Genomic DNA, 25,068 nt, shown 5'->3' on the forward strand with positions numbered 1-25,068 from the left:
TTGCCTTTTATATTCTTATCTGTTAGTGAATTATTGAGGACTGTGCTGTTTAGGTGGGGGTATTTGACAATAAGTTTAGTTCTTGTTACCAATGACAGAATTTAACTTTGTGACTATTGCACTGTAGGTTTATATCCTACTCCTATGTTCTTTTAGTTTTTGACAGTTTTACCACTTTAATTTTTAATATTCAGCCTTCAGCAACATAATATAGATTTTTGGAGAAATCCATCTATAAAACCTGGGCTATGCCTAAGGAGTTATTTTACACAGATTCTTTACTGACATTTTAAGTATCTTTTTTTTCCCTCATAAGTCAAAACTGAGGTCAGTAATCACTTGCACAGCTCAATTGTCCAAGAGTAGCTTTGAAAATGAATGTCTCTGTGTTCACAAATCTTGGATGGAAGAGTTGTAAGTTGCTGGAAAAAATGTCTGTTATAGACTTTAACAGAGGTAGCTGTTGATTTTTTTCCCCTGACTGAAATATACCTTCAGAAAGGAAAATGTATATTTCAGGATAGTATAATCCTGGTGATTCTGTGCATACATGAGTGAGACTCAGGTCACTATTCTACAGACAATAAAAACAACTCAGGGACTCCAGATATTGTGAGAGAAAAGTTAATTCTTTCACAAAACTGCATGGGAGTTCCAAAAGTATTCTCTTTAATAAATTATATGATTTTTATAGGAAGATTCTGTTTTCTGATATGAATACAGAATAATTCTTAAGGTCTAAAGCTTAATAGTTTCTTGTTTCATAATTTGGGCAAGAAAAGCACACTTTGCTTGTATCAAACATATATTGCCCTGGCCAGTGTGGCTCAGTTGGTTGGAGCCTTGTCCAGAACACCAAAAGGTGGCAGGTTTGATTTCTGGTCAGGGCACATAGCCAGGTTGTAGTTTCGATCCATGTTGGGGCATGTGAAGGAGGTAACTGATTAATATTTCTCTCTCACATCAATGTTTCTGTTCTTTCCTTCTCCCTCTCATCAATTAAAAAAATATGTGTAATACATTAGATTTCAAGTTATGCCAATCTATTCTATTAGTTTTTTTCTTTTTTACATCCCATATATAAGTGCGATCATATAGTATTGATCTTTCTCTAACTTACTTCATTTAGCATAAGGTTCCATGTTGTTGCAAATGGTGATATTTCATTTTTTTTTTATGGCGGCGGTAATATACAGGGTAGGGCAAAAATAGGTTTATAATAATTTGTATGGAAAAGAATACAATAACAAATAATACAAGAATAAACTCTGCTTTGCATACTCACAACTGTAAACCTACTTTTGTTCCATCTTGTATATATATGTATATAATTTAAATTAAGCAAGGAGGTTATTAGACTGGCAGCCTACATAAGAAAACCAAAATCTAAGCCTGTAAATGCCTCAAGGTTATGAAGTTGAAAACTAAGGACAACTAATAGCAAAAAGCCAACAAGGCTTGTTGCTATAGCCAATTAATAATTTCATTATTCCTGTAGGTCTTTTTTTCTTTAGTGTTTCTTTTAGGACAAGTCTAGTAGCAATAAATTCTCTCAATTTTTGTTTATCTGGGAATGCCTTAATTTATTCTTTATTTCTGAAGAATAGTTTTGCTGAATATAGAATTCTTGGTTCACATTATTTTTCTTTTAGCATTTTGAATATTTCAACCAACTGCCTTCTGGACTCCATGAGTGCTGAAAAGTTAACTATTATTAATATTTCTCTTGCTGCTGTCTTTATCTTTGTTATTTAACAGTCTGCGTGTGGATTTCTTTGAATTTATCCTACATTGAGTTTGTTGAGCTTTTTTTGGTGTGTGGAGTAATGGTTTTTTTCATCAAATTTGGGGAGTTTCTGGCCATTATTTCTACAGATACTACTTTTCTCTTTTTCTGTCTTCCCTTCTGAGACTCCCAGAATGCAGGTTGGTGTACTTGTAGATGCAGAACAGTTTGCTAATACTCTGTTATTTGTATTTTTTTCTTTCTGTTTATTAGATTGGAAAATTTCAATTGACCTATCTTCAGGTTTGCTGATTCATTTTTCTCACAGTTCAAATCTACCTTTGAGTCCTTCTAGCAAATGTTATAATTAACATTTAATAATTATATAATTAACATAATTTACAATGCAGAATTATTTTGTTCCATTTTAAAAAAATATATTTTATTGATTTTTTACAGAGAGGAAGGGAGAGGGATAGAGAGTTAGAAACATCGATGAGAGAGCAACATCGATCAGCTGCCTCCTACACACCCCCCACTGGGGATGTGACCGCAACCAAGGTACATGCCCTTAACCGGAATCGAACCAGGGACCCTTCCACAGTGGATAGTCCGCAGGCCGACGCTCTATCCACTGAGCTAAACCGGTTTCGGCTATTTTGTTCCATTTTTATAATTTATATCTTTATTTATATTGGTATTCTCTATTTCACTTTAATATCCACTCTCTTACTTTTAATTTTTACACATGGCTCAACTAGGTATTTGAACATACTTATAACATATGACTTAAAGGCTTTATCTAGTAAGTACAAAATCTTTATTTCTTGAGGGAAAGTTTCTATTGACTGTATTTTCCCCCCTGCCCCCCCCTATATGGGTCATAGTTTTCTGTTTCTTTGTATGTCTTGTAATTTTTGTTGAAAATTGGGCTTTTGAAATAATATAAAAAGTCAACTCTGGAAATCAGATTCTACTCTTCCCAGGGTGTGTGTGTGTGTGTGTTGTTGCTGTTTGTTTGGTTAGTGACTCTCCTGGCAAGTCTGAATTGTGGCTACTTAAGTATCTGCTTGGTTATCTTAGTGGTTACCTTATGACTTGACAGAGATTTCCTTAAATATCTTGAAACAATAAGTCTCCCTGTGCCATGGACTCTGTGTGTTGAGACATGTCTTCAAGTTTTGACAGTTTACATATTTGCCTTAGCCTTCATTTCTTACAGAGCTTCAAGTTCACCCACAAACGAGAGATTAGAATCTTTCCTGGGTATGCACACATGCATGTGGTCTTTTTGGTCCATAGAAATATGTTGAAACTTTTCAGAGACCAATATGGATATATCATTTCCCAGATTTTTTTTGAAAGCTTCTTGAACAGCCTTTTGTTTGCTGCTGCTATTATCACTGACTTGGGCTGCTGTGGTGTTAAACAGCCACCACATTAAGCAGTTACTACTGATTCATTTTAACAAACATCCAGAGGATGAGGCCTTTCCCACTGAGTGAGCTCTGCATCAGGTAAAATAAAAACAAGCCCTGTAAATGAGCCTTTTCCAGGGGGCTGCTGACCATGTTAATTCATGAGAATTCTCTGTGGGTGTGAAGATGTTTTTAGTGCTCCAAACCCACTCCCCCCGACCCCCACCCACCCCAGTGGCTTCTAGGCTGCTATCTTTAAGATTCACTCTTATTGTGAGACCGTTAAGTTTTCTCCCTGTGGAATTGGAGAGTGGGAATGGGAGATGGGAGAAGTTAAAGTGCCACAATGCTTACTGTTTGAACAAAGATTCTGCTGACTTTTCTGGAATAAATTCTACACAGATTGTTGCAAACCACTGGTTAATTTTTAGAGTTCTGAAAAAGTTGACTTTGATCCTTTTTTGTGAATGTTCTTGTTGCTCTTATGGAGGAGTGGATTTTCAGTGATACAATTTTCAGAAGTACTTCTTCACCATCCTCTAAAGAGGTGGAGAGTATGTCATGTTCAAATTCAGTGTTAAGTTGAACCAATAAGCAGATGAATTCAGATGAAGCAGGTTACTGGCATAGAGTTGACTGAAAAGTAACACGAAGTAGTTTTGAATGAGAAGTATTTAGAAGGTACTTGAGTTCTTGGACCATGGATAATGGGAGGATAATGTTTGAAGATTATTCAGATGGTTGTGATAGGATGAAATAAAGCTGTATGAGAAGGGAGATGAGTTCAGAGGCAGTGGCAAAAATATATATATATGTGATGCTGAGGTCTAGCTTTTAACATGGCAGCTGTGGATATAGAAATGTAAGGGGGAATCAATCATGGGATTTGGTGATAGACTGGATCTGGGGAATAAGGGAATAGAGGAGTTTCAAAAGATAAAAATGTTGCTGTTCTGCTTTGCAAAAATGATGGTAGAGTAATGATAATGAAGACAATGGAAGGCATGTGGCAAATTTTTATTTTGATATCTTAGAGATTCCTTTATTTAACTAAGTCTCTTCTTAAGCTCTTCGCAGACATGTCAATAAGATTCATAAAGATCAAATGAATAGGTGTTGGTTATTAAAACGAGGGTTTTATGCTATCAAAAGCTAAATATCATCAAGCGGCCTCTTAAATTACATTAATTTAGAAAAAGAAAAAGAAAAGGCAAGGTTTCTTTAAAATCTAAAGATATTATAAAATGTTAATCATGTTAACTTTCTAACATGCAATTCTCTGGAAAGGCAGACGTCAGAATGTTAAAATTTTATATTAATGGGATTTAATTAATGTGTATAGTAGTGGTAGGTTCACAGCTTTGAATGTGCATTAATAGAATGTATATTAATAATGATTCTGTTATAAATAAGAGTCCTGTGTTCAAGCACTGCTTGTTGCTTAGAACACAATGTTCTGTCAGCATGCGGATTCATCATTATTTTTCAAATCATTTCCCTCCTTTTTTTTTCATAGTCCTCAAGGAGAGAAAGCAATAAATGAAAAATGTGGTGATTATCAATGAGATGACCACTTTAATCCATATAATTAAGAAATGTTCATTCTTATGTGGGATCAGAGTCATATTTCTGGACTCTTCTTAACCTGTGAACATTTCTCATTCAATTTTTTACTTCTGTGTGTAAGTCTAACAAGGCTGAAACTGGAGATAACAGTGCGTATTTCCATATTACCATTGCATCATCATCTTCAATATTTTAATTATATTATTTATCAATGTTTGTGTTCTTCCCGATTTGTTTAAAGCATTAAATCACAGATTTGTATCCTTTACTTTTATTTAGAAGCTGAAAGAGCAACGCTCAATTCTGGTATTGATATCAGATGAAGTGGGGGTTCCTCTTCCCCACTGGGTGTTGCTGGGGGTGGACTTCTTAGGCTATTCCGAGGAAAGGAATTTTCTGAGACTTGCATGGGAGAATGAGTGATCTTTATTTTTGAGGAATTAAATCCCTGTGTTTCTCAAGTCCCATTTCCTTGAGTCCAGTCATAGAAAAAGTATAACTGGAGTTTCAGCAAAGCTAGAAGCAAAGCTAGTGTCCAGAGTTTCCTTTCCATGTTGGAGCCTGTTCCAGGTCAGCATGAGGCTGGTTACAGTCCATTAGTCCATTGTGTGTGGGGTCTGCATGGTGTGGGCCACACGGGAGAATGCCAGGAGCCAAGCATGCCAAGAGGAATGATGAGCACAAGAGCATAAGAGCACCAAGAGAGCAAGTTTCTTCGTTCAGGGAATTAAGTATCCCAAATCCTCATGGGCTTGCAGTGGCCACACACATTCTGGCCAACTATCTCTGTCCCCAAGTGTGACTGACAGAAGGCACCTTTGCTAGCCCCCCCCCCCCCAACTTTACTGGGCATGCACCTATCTCCCCTTTGACCAGTCTCCTTCCCCCAGTGTTTTGCAGGGAACTTGCTTATAATGTCTGGCCTTCCCTTTGCTTTTTTCCCCCAATTTATTAGCTAATTACAACAGTATCATTATTATCTTACTTGTTTTAATCTTGGTTATTTATTTAGTCATCCTTTTAACTAATTAATTCAACCCGTTAATACTATATTGAGTTCTATGACACATACAAAGAGGTACTATATGGAGCACTTGTTTTCTGAGAAGACAGAATTTAGAAGTAGCTAACAATAAAAATATTAAGCATTAATATAGGATCTGAAAAATCTAGTGTGTCATGAGATACTGAATTATCAATACAGAATATTACTGTTGTTTTTAGATTCAGAGAAGAAAGCAAGCCATGCAGGCAAGAGTGCTCATTAAATGCTTCATCGATTATGCAGAATTTATGATTGGTTGTGAAAGAAAAGGAGAATTTTGATAGGCCTAGAAGAGCCCCCTGATGCTCAGAGGGATGGAGACAGCATAAGCAAAAGGACATTCAGGAATGGGCCTACTGGGTGCATCAGCCTATGGGAGCAGAGTGTTAAAGGGTATTCTTGGGGCAGCATCAGAAGTTTGAAAAAATAGGATAATTATAAAAAGTTCATATTTTCATTGAACAAATATTTATTGAATGATTATTATTGTCCTCTGATAATGCTATAATCCAAGGCTATAATACATACTTTTTGGGAATGGTAGGAAGCTGTAGCTCTGAAACTGGACCACTCTGTGGAGGGGAGGGACTGTAAAGGGCAGGCAGTTTCATATGGGCACCACACCTAGTCAGTAGATTACATAAATAATATCCTTATCCATACCCATATTTATTATTTTCAAATGTGCATACGTTTTGCTATGATTAATAAAATAGAATTTTGTTGTTGCTTTTTTTGCTCACGTATTTTTTTCAAGCAACAATTCCAAAAACTGTAACTTACCTATCGGAGTTTGGTAGAGAATGAGGGTTCTTTCTCTCTGTGTCATATTTTCATGTGGAGCGACATTTGATTAGTTTAACTGAGCTTCTCTGCTCCTACTCACTCTTCAGGGGAGTTAATTGATTTGTAAATTTGGAAGCAGGAATTGAGCATGTGTCACTAATACTCTGTTATCTTCTCACCTGCAGAGAGAATGATCCGTTAAATTTAGCAGGGAAGAACCTGCTCAGGCTTGCGAGACCTGATGCTAGAATTCTCTAATCCTGGAATATAGTAGCAGGAAGCCTATGTGACCTTGCACCTAAACTACATTCTCTAGGATCTGCTCTATCACTAACCTAATTGGCATTTTAATTTATTTGCCTAAACCTTTTGTTTTATTCATGGGTTGGCTAACATCTGTCTCTGGGCCAAATCTGACTTATTGCAGGCCAAATCTGGCCACACTTTTCCATTTACATGTTGTGTGTATCTTTATTGCTATAATAGCAGATTGAGTAGTTGCAACAGAGATCTGAAAAGCCTAAAATATTTACTATCTGGCCATTTACAGAAAAGATCCATCAACCCCTGGACTCTCATTTATAATTTGGGCAGGGAAGTCATTTATTGTACTCCCTGAATTCCTAAACTAATCTCAGCATTATCCTGTAGGGATATGTGAAAATTTTTACTTTGAAAACATGTTTTATTATTCAAAATAGTATAAATCCTTGGTGTAAAAATGAAGTGGAGTCAGGGATGGGAGCTCAGAGGCTATTCAAGTAATGTAGGTATGAGCCAGTGAGGTTTGAACTAGTTTGGTGATTATGGAAATAGAAAAGTAATACAAGGTTTAGGAGTTATTATGAAGTGCAAATTTTATGAAAATTGATGCCTACTTCTTCACAGTAGCAGTAAGCAAGGTGGATAGGAAAAAAGCAAATGTCTCCAAGAATTCAAGCCTAGGTGACTGGGTTAATATCCTGGGAGCTCTTATAATGTATTTGTTACTCTACCTATCTGGCTTGCCTCTGGCCCTTTAAGTCCCACATTCACCAACATCAGATATAAAGGCTCCAAGCCTAGTAACATCAGTCACGCAGGACCCCTCACTATTATTAGACCTACCAACACTGAGCATTTGTGTGTGGAACTTCAGCATCTATTCAGCATTTTGTTCTAATGAACTTGCCAATGCCTTTTGTCTTCCCAATACTTAAATTAAATCTCAGTATTTTTCTAATAGACACCTGGTTTATCTCCTGGCTCCCTTATTTGTTCAGTATTAATCAATTTTTTTTCATAATTTGTTCTCTGTCTCTTTCCAGTAAAGAGTGTGAGGTGTTGGACTACTCACCTTGTAAAGAAATCCTTTAATATAAACAATCTTGGCTTCTTCTGATTTCTTTTCTTCTCTTTTTCACTATCACGAATGCTTTCCAGACAATACACTTCTTAGTCTTTTAGTCTCAAGGTTGTTTTACATGATGCAGTTTTCCTTTTTGTCATCTTGTTATTGGTGAATTACATTTTATTTCTTTTGACTTCTTATGGAGATTACCTTGGTCTTTTCTTGTGGATTTTGTACTGAGCTGATTCCTATTTAGCTTCACTTGGCGTTTGGCATATTTTCAGTTGCATTTGTGTGACTTATTAAGGAGATTATTTCTGGGATTTCACCATCTTCAGTTTCACCTGGGGTATGCACATATCTACACAATAGTATCAGAAATAAAAATCAAAGTTCATTTATATTTGAAATGGTATCATCACCTTCCTCAGGTGGTATTTAGACTTGTGGGTATATTTTTTTCTGAAAATAATGTGTATATATAGTTTAAAAAAACACACACAGATATGATAAGCCAGGCTGGCTTGGCTCAGTGGTTGAGTATCGACCGATCAACCAGGAGGTCACAGTTTAATTCTTGGTCTGGGCACATGCCTAGGTTGCGGGCTCGATCCCCAGAAGGGGGTGTGCAGGAGGCAGCCGATCAATGATTCTCTCTCATCCTTCATGTTTCTATCTCTCTCTCCCTCTCCCTTCCTCTCTGAAATCAATAAAAATAAATTAAAAAAAAGACCAAATAAAACAAAACAGAATATTGTCTCATTCCCCAATGTTGATCACCAAATTTTTCATCATTCCTTCCAGAAATAGTCCATGCATATATTATACATGTACATATTTGATATTTACACAGACATGGACATACATTACATATTGTTCTTGCCTTTATTTGTTTTATCTTACCATATCAGTACCTACACATGTATCTCATTTTGAAGAATGACTGAATAGTAATAATGGCTACGTTTATTGAGTATTTAGAAACTAAGCACTACATTATACTCTTTATAAATTTCATTTCACTTTATTTCAGATTTATTTCATTGATTTTGTTATGTCATTCACACCAACAACAACCCTATGAAATAGATAGTATTAGTATTCTATTTTGGCAAATGAGGATACTGAGACTTTGCCAAGGTAACTTTGCCAAAAATGGCTGAGCTGGGGTTTTAAATCCACACTCTTTAACTATTATATTCTTTAAGTGTATTTTACTAACCATTTCCATCAATATGACTTGGGATACTAGTAAAACATAGATCTCTAGGTTTGCTCTCAGAGATTCTGATTTAGTAAATATTTGGGGGAAAGTCAAAAATTTTAATTATTAACAAGTGATCCAAGTAGATTTTGTGTAGTGTAAAAATCTGTGCACCTCTACATTATGTTACATTACCTCCTTGTATGAATTATAGTTATTTATTACACAGTCTCCTAATAAGAAATCTAAAAAAATAATTTATAGTCCTTTACTATTATAATCAATGTCCAATACACATTCTTACATGTACATTTTTATTTTTATTTGTGGGTAATTGCAGGAAAGATTTCTGGAAGTAGTATTCCTGGGTAAAAGAGTATGTGCACTTAAAATTTTGATACACTTCTGGGAATTTTATCAAGAACAGAGATAGCCCTCTTTTCCTTGCTAGCTCCTGGTTAATTACTAGTTATTTTCTAAGGAGTAAAGATTTTGAACATTAGAAAGAGATTAGTCAAAAGAACTTTTCAGCCAGTTCCTTTGATTTATTAGTATTATTTTATTAAGCTGCTTTAATAAAGTACCACCAACTGGGTGGCTTAAACAACACAAATTTATTGTCTCAACATTGCTGGAGGCTTGAAGTCCAAAATCAAAGTATGTGTAGAGTTGATTCTTTCTAAAGACTGTGAGAGAGAATTTGTTCTATGCCTTTATCTCAACTTCTCCTGGTTTGCTGGCAATCTTTGGCATTCCTTAGTTTGTGGTGGCATAACTCTGATCTTCACTATCCTAATATATAAAAACCCAGGGTCTGTAACAACTGACCGAAGGCTCAACCGAATGTCAGAAGTCAGTCCTGTAGTCAGTGCTGGGTTGCCATGGCGACCCAGCACTGACTGCCGCCGCTGCGGGTGCAGCTACCTAGCACTGACTGCCGAGGGGGCTGCGGATCAGGCCCGGAGAGAGGCCTGGACAGAGAAGCAGGGTCTGATCCGTAGCCTCCGTGGCAGCTGTTGATCAGCCCTTGCCTCTCTCTTTCTCTCCAGGCCTGGCCAGCAGCCGCATCTCTCTTTCTCTCCGGGCCTCCACGGGGGCTGCTGATGAGCACCACCTCTCTGATCAGGCCCAGAGATAGGCCTGGAGATGCTGACTGGCATAGAAACTGACCAATTAGAACCAAATATGGGTGAACTGTGAGGAGCCAATGGCTGCCTAGGAGGTGGAGCTTTTGATGCTGACTGGCTTAGAAACTGATCAATCAGGACCAAATCTGGGTGAACTGCAAAGGCAAAACCTAAGGTGGGGGCTGAGGAGGAGTTTTAAGGGCAATAGCTGTTTGGTATAAGGTGTAAGAAAGTGGTTCAATTTTTTAATGACTTGTTTGGCAGCATAGTACATATGGCTGGCTATCAGTCCAGATATAGGGATTATGTATTTTTGTCTGCCAGAGCAACTCCTCCTGCTGAAAAAGGCTTCTCCCACCCCATTTAAGCAATTCTATCCTATATAATCTATCTATACTAATAAAAGGGTAATATGCTAATTAGACCGGGTTGATTGGCCATCTTCCAGACGTTCGACTTCCTTCCAAAGTTATGGTGGTGGGGGCCGAGGCAGAGAGGGCAGTTGGGGACGAGATCAGGCCGGCAGGGGAGGGCCATTGGGGGTGAGATCAGGCTGGCAGGAGAGGGCAGTTGGGGGCGAGATCAGGCCTGCAGGGAAAGGCAGTTGGTGGTGAGATCAGGCCAGCAGGGGAGGGCAGTTAGGGGTGATCAGGCAGGCAAAGGCAGTTAGGGGCCTATCAGGTCGGCAGAGGAGAGCAGTTTGGGGTGAGATCAGGCTGGCAGGGGAGGGCTGTTGGGGGTGAGATCAGGCCAGCAGGGGAGGGCAGTTGGGGGCGAGATCAGGCCAGCAGGGGAGGGCAGTTAGGGGTGATCAGGCAGGCAGAGGCAGTTAGGGGCGATCAGGCCGGCAGGGGAGAGCAGTTGGGGGCAACATCAGGCCAGCAGGGGAGGGCAGTTAGGGGCGATCAGGCAGGCAGGCAGAGGCAGTTAGGGATGATTAGGCCTGCAGGCAGGCAGGCAGAGAGGTTAGGGGAGATCAGGCAGGCAGGCAGAGGGGTTAGGGGCAATCAGGCAGGCAGGCAGAGGCAGTTAGGGGCAATCAGGCAGGCAGGCAGGTGAGCGGTTAGGAGCCAGTGGTCCCAGATTGCGAGAGGGATGTCCAACTGTCGGTGTGGGATCAGGCCTAAACTGGCAGTCAGACATCCCCCAAGGGGTCCCTGATTGGAGAGGGGAGTGTGCAGGCTGGGCTGAGGGAACCCCACCCCCATGCATGAATATCATGCACCAGGCCACTAGTATATACGTATCTGTGTATATTTTAAATTTTAAATTTCCCCTCTTTATCGACTTCATCTTAATTTAGCTAATTATATATGCAACAACAATATTTCCAAGTAAGATCACATTCTGAGGTAATGAGGATAGGACTCTGACACATGAATTTTGGGAGACACAACTCAATCCATAACACACTCAAAGTAATGTTTGTTAGTAGTACTTACATTCGTTTCTCACCGCTTTGCTGGTGAGATTTCTGTTGTGATTTCAAATGTTTAATTGACACCTCCAAATTTGAAGTGGCTGATCAAGAGCGGTTTAACTAATAATCAAGCTCCACAGACATTAATTGGTAATATTTTCTGGAGGGGAAAATATCCTGACACTCATTTAGAACTCAGATGATTGGTATTGGTAAGACCTGGTTACAACTTTTCTCATTCATGACACTAAGAGGCAAGCTTCCCTTCTCTTACCCTCCCTCCATTTCATTATTTAATAGAAGATTTAAAAGATCTTAGAATATTATGCTAAGCAAAATAAATCAGATGGAAAACGTCAAGAACCATACGCTTTCACTCATATGTGGGATAGAAAACTGAAAGCAACAAATGAACAAACAAAGCAAATAAACAAGTGAAAACTCATAGAAACAGATAATATTATGTGATTACCAGAGGGGAAGGGGGGTATAAGGAGGTAGTAAAGGGTAAAGGGGGTCAAATATATGGTGACAGATGGAAATTTATGTGGGTGATAAACACATAATGCAATATGCAAATGATGTATTATAGAACTGTACCCTTGAGACCTATATAATTTTATTAACCAATGTCACTCCAGTAAATTTAATAAAAATATTTTAAAAGTAGCAAGTGCACATAATTTTCTAGGAAGTAAGAGTGATAATTATGGAGTGCATATAAATAGTGCCTTGCAGTACCATGTTCTAGGAATAATGATGGCGCTTTATCCATACCATCTGTTTCCAGGTGAAGGAAGAACATTTCCATCATGGCAAAGCTCTAAAAGTTGTTGCTATCTAAAGATCTGCTTCCTAAAGGTCTCCTGTAACAATTGACAAGTTAGCCTAATGGTACCCATTTTTCCAACTTCTCATTAACACCATCTGTTATCTACAGCAACTTGGTCAAGAATGGTGTATCATGTGTTACTTTAATTTATTTACATCTCTCTATATAAAAGCCTAAGTGACCGTCCTACCATCTGACCGGTAGCTATGATGATGTACAATGACCATCAGGGGGCAGCTGCTCTGACTGGTAGTTAGGACGTGCACTGACCACCAGGGGGCAGATGGTCAACGCAGGAGCTGCCGAGCTGCAGTGATGTGGCAGCTGCAGTTCTCGGGTGACGCACCCGGAACCAGAGAGGAGGGAGCCCGATTCCAGGGTGCGTCACCCGAGAACTTCCCTCTCGCAATCCGGGACCCCTCGGGGATGTCGGAGAGCCGATTTCAGCCCAATCCCCACAGGCCAGGCTGAGGGACCCCACCAGTGCACGAATGTGTGTACCGGGCCTCTAGTCCTCTATAATAAAATGGTAATATGCAAATTAACCATCACTCTGCTACATAAGCCATGCCCACCAGCCAAGCCACGCCCATCAGCCAATCAGGGCGACTATGCAAATTAACCCCAATCCAAGATGGCTACAGCCACAGAGAGCAAGGTTTCCCAGGTAACAGAGCAAGCCAAGCTTTCCATAGCCATTGCAGGCCTAAGCCTCCACTCAAGCTACAAAGTTTCAATTATAGAAGGTAAACAAATTCAAACAAATGGCGGCAGAATGGAGCTTGAGAGAGCAGACCAGGGTTGCCGGCGGCAACAGGGGAAGCAAAGCTTTCTGCACACCCTGGCTGGGCTCACCCGCTTAAGGCTACAAAGTTTCAATTGTAGAAGGTGAATTAACTGCCACAGAAATGGCTGCCGCCCCAGGCTACAAAGTTTCAATTGTAGAAGGAAAATAAATTCCAGATACCAGGGCCTCCCCTTGGGTTGCCAGGAGGTGTGGCCGGCCTGCAAACTACCACAGGCCCCTCGCTCAGGCCGCCCCACACCCCAAGGGAACCCCCACCCTTATCTGTGACACCCTTCAGGGCAAACCAGCTGGCCCCCACCCGTGCACCAGGCCTCTATCCTATCTAATAAAAGAGTAATATACAGATTGATCATCACTGCAACACACAATATAGATGCCCCCATGTGGTCAAAGATCCTGCCCCCATGTGGACACAAGATGGCCGCCACAAGATGGCCAGCAGGAGAGGGCAGTTGGGAGGCACCCGGCCTGCAAGGGAGGGCAGTTGTGAGGGATCAGGCCTGCAAGGGAGGGTAGTTGAGAGGGACCAGGCTTGCAAGGGAGGGCAGTTGGAGGTGATCAACCCTGCAGGAGAGGGCAGTTAGGGGTGACCAGGCTGGCAGAGGAGGGAAGTTGGGGGCAAACAGGCTGGCAGGGGAGCAGTTAAGCATCAACCAGGCTGGCAGTGGAGTGGTTAGGGGGTGATCAGGCTGGCAGGCAGAAGCGGTTAGGGGCAATCAGGAAGGCAGGCAGGCAAGCAGTTGGGAGCCAGCAGTCCTGAATTGTGAGAGGGATGTCCGACTGCCCGTTTAGGCCCGATCCCCTGGTGGGATCGGGCCTAAACGGGCAGTCGGACATCCCTTGAGGGGTCCCAGATTGGAGAGGGTACAGGCTGGGCTGAGGGACAACCCCCCGCCGTGCACGAATTTCGTGCACCGGGCTTCTAGTTTAATTATAAATGAGATCAAGCATCTGTTCATATAAGAAAATGAATTGCTCCTATCCTTTGCCCACCTTTTCCCTTAAGTTAATGGTCTCTTTCATCTCAATTGTTAATTCTCTTGATATAATACAGATATTTATCCTTTGTCAGAATTTCCCCAAATCTGTCAGTTGTCTCAATATTTGGTATCTTAGTGGCTTTATAGAAATATTTACATGTACTCAAATCCATCAATTTTTTTTTCTTTACAGTTCTGGTTATGCATCTGGTTATCCCTTCTGGTCAAAGGTCATTCCTATTTTGAGATTATTATTACAAGTTTATTTATTTGTTATTTAAATAATTTCTGGAATTTATTTTCATATAAGAAATGAAGTATTAATCCAGCTTTATTCTTTCTTTCCAAATGACTACTCAGTTATCTATCTCACTGGCAACTATTACATAATCTATTGTTTCTCTACTGATTTGAAATAGCACCTTCATAATATAATAAATTTCCACAAACATTGAGCTTTGCTTTTTTAAATTCTCTCTTCTATTCTATTGCTGTTTGATTGTTATACCATAGCCATTTATAATTTATTTAAGTGTCTGGTAAAGGCTGATCTATATCCCCCCCCCATTAATTTTCTCTCTTCAGATTGATAACCTGGCTCTTTTGCACATTTATTTTTCCAAATTCACTTCAGAATTACTTGTCAAGATCCAAGATAGAGTGGGAGGGAAACTCTGTTACAGTAGTACTGAATTACATTTAAGACTAAGTGAAAGTGAAAAAAATCACTATCTTTAAAAAATATTGAATCATATCATAATATAACAAATTTTCCATTGGACTTCAATTTTCATGTCCCCCACTCAGCCTTTAGTAGTTTCTGTTGCCTCCCTATGTGGTACCTTCTGCTGGTATTACCCTGTCAGTTTTCTATTGCTGCAGTAACTAATTATCACACACTTAGTGGCTTAAAAAAACATAACTTTATATTTTAACTTAAGTACAGGATGGGTCCCACTAAGCTAAATTCATGGTGTGTATAGGGCTGTTTGTGGGGCTGCATTTTTTTCTGGAGACTCTAGGGAAGAATTTATTTTCTTGCCTTTTCTAGCTTCTATGAGCTGTACTCCTTCCATCCTCAAAGCCAGCCACGGCCAGTCAAATCTCTCATGTCTTATCACTCTGACACTGACTCTCCTTTTCTCATTCACTTATAAGTGGATAATCCAGGATGATCTCTTCCCACCCACTTAAAGACTCTCCTTATAATTTCCTTATTTTTCTTAGTATTTCACATTTATGGTATAGTCTTCCTATTTTAATGTCATTGTAAGTCTTCAGGGTATAATTTCTTGATATTGAAGGACATGTCAGAGCATTAAGACCACTTCCAAAAGCTTTCACCTGTTTTGAGTCATTTGAAATTGTGAGTCATCACTAACTTCGAGAGAGTCATAAACCCATACTTCCTTGTGTTCGTATTACTTTTCTCATTATCAGAAAAAGAATTCAGGAAGCAGCAAAAGTATACAGGTAGCTTTTAGCTTATGCTGACACATACTTCTACTTCCATCTTCTTATTTAATTACCATCTTAAAGCTCATTTCAGTCAAACCACCATCTTCTGTTCTCAGGAGATGTCTTGTGTTGATCACATTGGGCTTGAAGACTTCCAGTGGCAGGGAACTTGCTATCTGCTAAGCAGCCAGTTTCGCACCTGGAAGCTCTAATTTTTAGAAAGCTCATCTTGAGCTGAAATCTGTCTCCTTGTTACCATCTCTCCATCTGCACATTTATACCCCCTTAGAGATCAATTGGCATCACCCTTCTGCTTTCCAAGTACTTGTGATACATGTATTTGTGCACCCTTTCTTCAATCTTTTCTCACATGACATGGGTTTGACACTCAACACTTTCCTTATCCATGTCCAGTGAAAATAGTCCACTTGGTCTTTGCACCTCCTGAAATGTGGGCCCCAGTACCTGCCAGTTGAGTGCCCAGGTCTGGTCTCCCTGCTGTGTAGGTTTAGCGGCTTCGGTTTCCTCCGTGTGGTTAAGAATAGAGCTGCGTTAGAGACAAGTTCTTGGAGATGCCTTGTCAAAGTCGTCTAGAAAAGCCTCCACATCACCTTATTTCTGACAAAAAGCTGCACCATTGGTACTTTTGAGAAACTGCATCCATACCTGGGACCCTGGTTGTTGCCAAGGTTTTTCATAAGTCAGAGGGCCAATATAATACTGCTAATCTATCTTTTATGAAGTTACTAAATCAGATCATTCCCAATTCGAATTAGCACAGAGGAAGGGAGGGCTGTTACTTTCTCTAGTCCAAATATCATACTTGTATTAAATCAGCCAATGTCACATTATGTCTTTAACTGGTGTATTACACTCTGACTCATTCTGTGAGCTGTAACTACTAAATTTTTTCATAGTATTGCTAATCTATATTTATACCCCCTTAGAGAACAATTGAATTTTTATAACTCATTTCTGAATTTTTGTAACTCTTTTCTGTACCGGATGATATGACCTTATTTTAGTCACTAAGAAACTTTGATTTGTTAGATTTGGTCTACCACTGATGATTTTAAACTTTTATAGGAACACAGTTTAAACAACCTATGAAAATATACTTTGTAGACTTTTAAATGCTAATTGTTTATTTTTTTCTTGGGGGAACATAATGTTCTTTTAGTTCACTTCGTGTTTTCAGAATGTGTCTTTTTGAAGAAGTACTATTTGATCCACACATTGTGCAATCAACTGTAGCAGGTAGGATAAAGCCAGCTAAGTAAGTCTAGGCATTATAGATTCACACTCAGTCAGGAGCTGTGAAGTAAGGAATTCAGTGCCTTAGGGACCTGGTTAGGATTCAGGGAAAGGATTCTTTGTCCCTCAGAAGAGAGCTGGCAAACACCAGACAGAGAACACAGTCTTAGGCATGCTGCTATTAAAACAAAGCAAGCACAGAAACACATTTGGGATCTTGGAACTGGGCATTAGAATAAAGATGGAGTCTAACTACCAAGGAGAAAGCAAACTGCTCTCTAGATTAGAGCCCACTTTTGCTAGATGAGGTACCATGGACCCTTGAAGGTAAGTCATAAATTGTTGAGCCAGTTATTTTAATTCTTCTGGTCTGTTACCAGGATTTACCATCAAGAGTACCTGGGCACTTAACCTGTAAATAAAAATCCAAGTTTAAATTTTAACAACAATCCAGGACATTACAAACAAGTTCAGAACAGGATTTAGCGTTGGTTGGGGAGGGTTGGGTGGGGTGGAAAGGGGGATGGGGGAAGGGGGAGAGTTCCGATGGTAATATTCTCTCTCTTAAACGGAGTAGTGGCCACATGCGATTTTAATCATCTCACATATCCATCCTCTGTTGGGAGATACTTGTCAGGTATTTTGTTGAATGCCCTTCTTTCCTGACAATATGATTACAAAAGCATAAGTTTCCCTATTTTTGTTTTACCATCTCCTTCCTTAGGGCTCTCACTTTCCACAAGGAAATCGTGTACTTCAGACGTTTATTCCACTGAGAAATGATGGTCCTTCCTTAGGAAGCACTTTGTTATTGTTTAAAATATTTGTTCCCTCTTTTGCACACACCCGCATGCTTACACACACATTTACAGAGGGAAGCAGTCAGAATGCATCACCACCAAAATGTTACTGTTAATTATCTGAGCATGCTGGGTACAATGTAATTTTTTTCCCTCTTCTTTATGGTTTTTAATATTTCTCTAATAAGTGTATATCCTTTCTCTTTGAGAGGAAAGCAAATGAACTCATTCCATTGGGTTAGATTTCAGAGTATTTTTCAAGGCTTTTAAAATGCTCATAATTCTTTATACTAGTAAACACAGCATTCCAACTTAACCAAAAGATAAGCAATATTATCAACTCATAGAAAATTCCTTTTTGTCTTGACCCAAATTTGCCCTCCTTGACTTGTAAATATCCATCTTTGTTCTGCCTTTAAAAATATTGGTTTTATTCAGAGAGAGGAGGGGGAGGGAGAGAGAGATAGAGACATCAATGATGAGAGAGAATCATCTCGTGGCTGCCTGCCCCCTACTGGGGATCGAGCCTATAACCCAGGTGTATGCCCTGATCTGGAATCGAACTCTGACCTCCTGGTTCATTGGTCGACTCTCAACCACTGAGCCACACCGGCCAGGCTATTCTGCCTTTAAGAATGTTAGAATAAGTCTACCACAGCAACCTGTCCCCTTCCCCACTTTGTGGGATAGTTCTTGAGGGGCAGCCTTTCAGACATGCTGAGAGCACTGTCGCCCTGCTGTCAGGCTCCTCTGGCTTGGAACGCTGCAGCCCTTTCATCATATCTTCTGTGACATGGTTTTTAAATCATATGCCATCCTGATTGCTTTCCTCTGGACGCTTTCTGTTTTGTCACCCTTTGTTGTTAAAAATAAATTACTCCCAATTTCCTGCTTTCAATAGAGTAGAGTGAACATAATTGACTCTTTGATGTGTGAGGGTCTGGTATGGTCCGAAAGCAATTGCACTGACCTTGACAACTTACTCTCTGTACTGTAAATATTAGAGGGGAAAAATAGGAGCTGGTGCTACATCTTTACCAACCCTTGGATATGCCTTGGAAATTTTTTTTGAAATTAGTTTATTTATTTTTTTCTTATATGTCTTTTTCTTTTGGTAGTGAATTATACTATATAAAGGTAACAGATATCAAAAACAAAACATGGTTAATTGTTAAATTCACAATGCAGATAATCTGGTTTTATTTTCCTCTAGTAAACTTTGACCTTTCTGAGGGCAAGGATTATTTCTTATTAGTATTAAAAAATCTTCAGTGAATAGCATAGTCCTAGCTATATGTGATGATGCCCAATAAATATTTGTTGCTCAGTTAATGCCTATACAAGAAACTAAGATCTTGTAAAATGAAATAAATTCTAATTTTTAGAATATAGTGAAGAATCAATAATATAGAATTGGACCTTAATTTCATTCTAACTTGCAAGGAGTGACCTTAGCATATTAGTTAACATTATTCACAAAGAAAAATACTAGTGTGTTATGTGGGAATACTTTTACCTCGATATGGCAGAAAACCCAAATTGCAATGGCTCAAGTATTAGGAACTTCAGAAGCCTGGGGAACCTGGCCCTGGGGCTACCTGAGTAGCTCTATGAGGTCATTAAGGTCCCAAACTCTTTTTATCCTTCTGTTGCTGTTCTTGACCTGTTACCTTTTGACTTTAGGCTTATTGCTTTATGGTTACAATGTCCCTGCCCTAGCACCAGGCATCAAAACTGCATCCAGAAGGAGGAACCTGAGGGCCGAGGCTCTGAAGCAGCCTCCTTGCATTTCTTTTCTCTGGGGAAGATAGTTTTTCAGAACCCTTCCAGCAAACTTCCCCTTATATCCAACTGACCAAAACAGAGTCTCATGCCTATCTCGAGGAAGCAGGCAAAGGAGCAGAGTCTTGGGAATGACTGTTCATTAAACAACAGTTTAGGCCACAGCTAGAAAATAGACATCCTTCATAATAAAAAGGCAATATGCAAATAACCATCACTCCGCTACGCCCACGATTGGGCGGTGGGAGGCTGGGGGGCGGGACTCGGGGTGGCATATCCGGCCATTGAGAGGCGCGGGACTCCCGCCCCCCCCCCCCCCCCCCCCCCCCGCCTCTCAACGGCTGGATTGGCGGCCGCTGAGGGGGGCTGCCTCGGACACCCTGGACACCCAGCTCCGCTGCCATCGGAGGCGGGGAGCCGGTTGTCCACACCCGGATCCCCTGCCGTGCTCCCCTTCGTCAGCGCCTCAAGCCCCAGCAGCAGCGGCAGCGGCTGGGGATGAGCTGGTGATCCCAACAGCCTGGTAGCTCAGTGGCGGCGGCGGAGGCAGCGTTGGGCCTGGGGACTGGCGAACAGGCAGAAGATGGCCCTGATCGCAGGAGGCTAGGCCTAGGGACCCTACCCGCACGATTGAATCGTGCGCTGGGCCTCTAGTATATTATAAAGAGAGATCATGACAAGAGATTCTGAACTCGACTAGTTCAGTGATAAATTCAGGGGAACCAAATTGCAAAGACCCTTCTAAAAAGATGGCTGATAATACTGGAGTAACATGATTGCATAACTGATTCAAACAGGTGAATCATCCCCTGTCAATCACTTTTGGGAGAACTGATGAGCCCGATTATCTTCCCTAGCTTTGTACATTAAACAGGCTGTGTCTTTATCACAAAGCTATTTTTATTTTTTCTCCTTCCTTTCAGGAATCCTATCCAAAGAAGAGGAATTACACTATGGAAACTGTACCATCTGCTTCTCTGGATACGTTTCCTTCAGAAAACGAAAACTTTCTCTGTGATCTCACGGACACAGCAGTTACCAAGAAACCCTGCTCCTTAGAAATTGCAAGAGCCCCTTCCCCAAGAACTGGTAACGTGTCTTACTCACAGTTCGATCTGCGTGCTTGTGTATGTGAAGATAATGTCATTCATATTTTGATTTCCCACAATATTTTCAACATGGAAATTCCCCAATAGAATCATGATAATCTGTTTCTTTTTTGTTTTGTTTTGTTTTGTTTGCATTTTGAAGTAAGTTCTGGTAAGTCAGAGGGATTTGACGTGAAGTCTCTTAACTTCCTGTCAAGAGGTCTCATAGGAATGACACTGCCTAGGTGCATGACTCTCCGTGGTACTGTTCTTACGGTGCAGGTCCTTGATTACTTTTGCTCTTGGCAGTGATGACCTGTGAACTAGAGACAATTTATCAGTCTCCTCTCCTACACACCCCACTTATAATAGTGGAGTAAGCGCACGAAGGCCTCAATTGACATTCCTATTCAGACACAGGGAAAACAGGGCCCACAGCAGTCACAGTCTGCGGCTATTATGAAGCTAATCAGACACAGTTCCTTGATTAAGGGTCAATCCTATGCATAGGAATTGTTCTCTGGGGCTCTAGGTTCCAGCCTCTGAGTCATTCTTCCTTTTCCATAAAAAGCAACCCATATTTACAGCTGAGTGTCTTTCTCACCTGTTTCTTGCCTTTAAAATTTGAGCAGTCAAAAGACCTCTTTTCATTGTGTACTATCTCTGTTCCTTCCAGGTCAAGCTGATATAATTTCTTTCAAAACTTTGTAGACTTTTTGTGTTTCAATTTATATTACACCCCATTAGACAAAAGCTTATATTCCAGATAAGCTCTTCTGAATATTGGGTGACTTCTGTGAGACAATGTCCTTGAGAGTCTTAGAAGTCCTATTGGTGAACCGAGAGGATCTATGAAGTATGCCCTTAAAAATCCTTAAAGGGCCTTTCTGTTTGGCTTAAAGTTTCTATGTGGCTCTTCCTGAGATCTTGCTTAGATGTTAAGGAATGATTATTTTGTAGTCCCATGCAGATTTGATCATTGGCCTTCTTAATTTGAGATACTATTATTATTAATTATTATTTTGCCATGTGGAGCTGCTGGAAATCAGAAACCAATTTTGTTTTTATACCCAGAAATTCCTGGCTCCTTTGACTTTAGCAGGCCACTCTGCAGTTCTCTGAATTTTATCACAGGCAGCCAGAAGAAGCTAAGTTCTACTTTAAATATTCTGCCTGGAAATCTCCTTAGCTAGATCATAGAGTTCATGCGGTTCAGTTGCTATTTTCCATGCTACCGCAGATGTCAATGTTGCCAAACTTTCTACTATGACATGACACATGAATCCTTGCCTTGAGCTTCCAATTGCATTTTCTGTCCTTTGAGCTTTACCAACAGCTTCCTCAGAGTGCTTTGGGCTTCCAGGAATCCTCTCCCAAAGGCCATTTAGCCTTTCACAGTCACTCACTGGGAGGCCCTTCCAGCTTGTCCTGCTGCCCCATCACCAAGTGAATGCCACTCAAATTTTTTGATACAGAACCACCCCATTTCCAAATACCGCAATATGTTCTTATTATTGATTGCTGCATAATAAGCCACCTCAACACTTAGTTAAAACAACAGTCATTTATTTTTCTTATAAATCTGCAATTTGGATAGGGCCCGTCAGGGGTAACTTATTTCTGCTCCAAGTGATATCAACTGGGGCAACGTTGCTAGGGTCAGGAGCTTCCAGTCGCAAGGTCAATCCTTATTCATACAGCTGACATGGCCAGCTTGGACTTCCTCCTGGTATGTGATGGGATTCTAAGAGCAAGCATCCTTAGAGAATGAGGCAGAGCTCTAGGTACTACATTTTATGACTTAGCCTCAGAAGACAACATCAATTTCATTGTAGTTAAGAGGCTGCCTTTATTTAAGTGGTGAGAATTTAATCTTCCCCAACCCTTTAAGGAAATGTGTTACTAAAGTTACATTATAAGAGCATGGCCAGTGTAGCTCAGTGGTTGAACGTCGACCTATGAACCAGGAGGTCACAGTTCGATTCCCAGTCAGGGCACATGCCTTGGTTGCGGGCTCGATCCCCAGTAGAGGGATTGCAGGAGGCAGTTGATCAATGATTCTCTCTCATTGATGTTTCTCGCTCTCTCCCTCTCCCTTCATCTCTGAAATCAATAAAATAATATATTAAAAAATAAAGTTGTATTATAAGAATATGTTCTTGTAGCCACATTTGGAGAATACAAATCTCACAGTAACTGAGTGGGATAAGAATTAATTTGCATGAATATGATTTTCCTCAATTGTGTTCAATCATCTGGATTCAGGATAAAAGAAGTCAGTTTGCTCATCTGACCCAGGCTTAATTCATAATTATTGGTCACAGTCCAGTGGCTTTTTCAGATGTTGAAATGAGGCTGGCCCACGGTGCCTAGAGTGACCTTTGGGTTGTGACTATGAATTCTAGGGGTGAGGGAATCCAGTATTAGAATGGAAGAAATTTTCTTTTTAATGTTAGGAATAGGGATGAATACGAGTCAGAGCAGTTTCTGTTCCAATTATAGATGGAACCTTATCTGGAAATCTACAGAATTTGCCTCCATGAGCACCATAGCAGGGTGAAGAGAGCATTGGCATAACTGTCTTCTGGCTGGGTGGGAAAACAGGTTGTGTCACCTTCCTCTTTGATTCCATTAACCTGTAGCTTAGGTTTTGCATGGATCCAGTTACTTCCAAGTCTCTCACTCTGCTCTGCCTCTTCCTTAGTTTTTCCTTGTACCCTCAGGGCCAACTAACCAAGCTGATGAACTCAGGGAAGTTCGGACCTATTAGGGAATTACTGACTTCTCAAAGAGTTATGAAAGTTATTCCTTTGTTACTAAGTCCTTTATTGACTGAAAGTAGGACTTTTGGATGTGGAGACACCTCTTGATGCACCTGAGTCTTTCAAAGGCACGCAAATTGAACTGGGTGGGCAACTACCAGTTCAGGTAACTACCCTGCAGTTCCTCATCCACTCAACATGCATTTATCGAGTGCCTCTCGTGTTCTAGACATTGCGCTACATGTTGCAGAGGAAACAGAGTGAAAGGTACAAATCTTGATCTTTAGGACTTAGAATGTGTTAAAATTATGGGTAAGAAGTGCAATGAGAGAGGCGGACATGAGGTTTTCATAGGAGGGTAGGAGAGCGTGAGTGAGTGGAAGCTTATTGAGGGGGCTGCTGCCTGATCTGAGCCTCAAAGAAGAGTTGGGTGGATGAGCGGGACTTGTACAGCCCCCAGGCTAGGGAATGCTCTTTGGGAAAATGCATAACAACAAGGGTGGCATGCAGAAGTTTGGGTTTTACCTCACAGCAGGAGCAAATCACTGACAGACTGTAAGTGGGGATGTGACCTGATAGGTTTTTGTTTTAAAATGACTCTCTGGAAGCAATGTGGAGAATAGATTGGACAGAGTTGAGGCTAGAGGCAAGAGGATTAATGAGGAGACCAACGTGCAGTCTCAGCAAGAAATGATGGAGTCCAGGACAGACGCAGTGGCAGCCCTGAGGGAAGGGGGACAACGCTGAGAGTGAAGCTCATCCCTTCCTGCCTTAGGGATTCCGACATCTGTGAAATAAGTAGCCAAGGGAACTAAAATGTTACATGTTAGGGAATGTGTTTTATAGTTCTTGGTTAGTTGTGTTGGATAAAATGGCATAGGCTTACAGAGAAAATGGGGATTTCTACATACACAGGAACTGGATTCTGAAGGAGAGACAGAGAGAGAGAAAGAGAGAGAGGGAGGGAGGGAGGGAGGAGGAAGGGAGGGGAGAGATTTCAGGCACCTAGCCTCCAGAACTGTGAGATAATACATTTCTGTTAAGATACCTAGTTGGGAGTACTCTGTTACAGGAGCTCAAGGGAACAAATATGCGGACCAAAACTGAGCACACAACACAGAAGGAAGGGGTGAATGAGGATGCCTGGGATGTGAGGGCAGACTCTGCCTGGCCTGCTTATCTCAGAGGCTAAGCAGCTTGAGGGTATTGGCTGTGACTGGCAGGGTCATTCATAGATATAGAATATGTAGTTTCTTAGAAAATCACAGTTAAGTGTGCATGTTAGTTACCTTTCTGAGGGCTGTCCCATGTATTAACTAGGATGAGCTAGTACAAAATATATCTCATCCTGACCACAAGGAAAAAAATTCAGCATTTCCACTGGTTTAATTTAAATATGAAGCACCTTATTAGTGAGGCTATAGTCAACAAAATTTTGCAGTCCAACTAGAAAATGAGGGATGCTCTTCCCAAGGAGCATCTTAACTAATGCCTCAATGACTACAGAGTTTACACAGAGTAAGGCATGCTATTGCTCTAGTACTAGGCTCATTAAAATAAAGAATAAAAGAAGTCCAGTACCTCCTTGGTAATTTACTGTCTGAGACTCATGTTTATGCAGTCAATATTGAATCATATTTTTCCCTTATTGTATCAGGAAAAAAGAACCGCATATAATCACA

At 40.5% G+C, this 25,068-nt stretch overlaps 1 protein-coding gene across 5 annotated transcripts in view; it reads left to right on the forward strand.

Annotated features, from left to right (window-relative positions):
- ANKS1B (ankyrin repeat and sterile alpha motif domain containing 1B) overlaps positions 1 to 25,068 on the forward strand; it is a gene marked incomplete at its 5' end in the record, with an annotated part of 797,243 nt that overhangs the window by 219,234 nt on the left and 552,941 nt on the right. For all 5 annotated transcript variants that reach the window (XM_079773890.1, XM_079773888.1, XM_079773891.1 and 2 more), the window contains one exon: positions 20,460 to 20,625. In XM_079773890.1, coding sequence (XP_079630016.1) covers positions 20,460 to 20,625 — 166 coding nt within the window. The remainder of the gene's footprint in view (positions 1 to 20,459; positions 20,626 to 25,068) is intronic.

This window comes from Cnephaeus nilssonii, assembly GCF_951640355.1.
Source record: "Cnephaeus nilssonii genome assembly, chromosome: 6".
Taxonomy (NCBI): Eukaryota; Metazoa; Chordata; class Mammalia; order Chiroptera; family Vespertilionidae; genus Cnephaeus; species Cnephaeus nilssonii.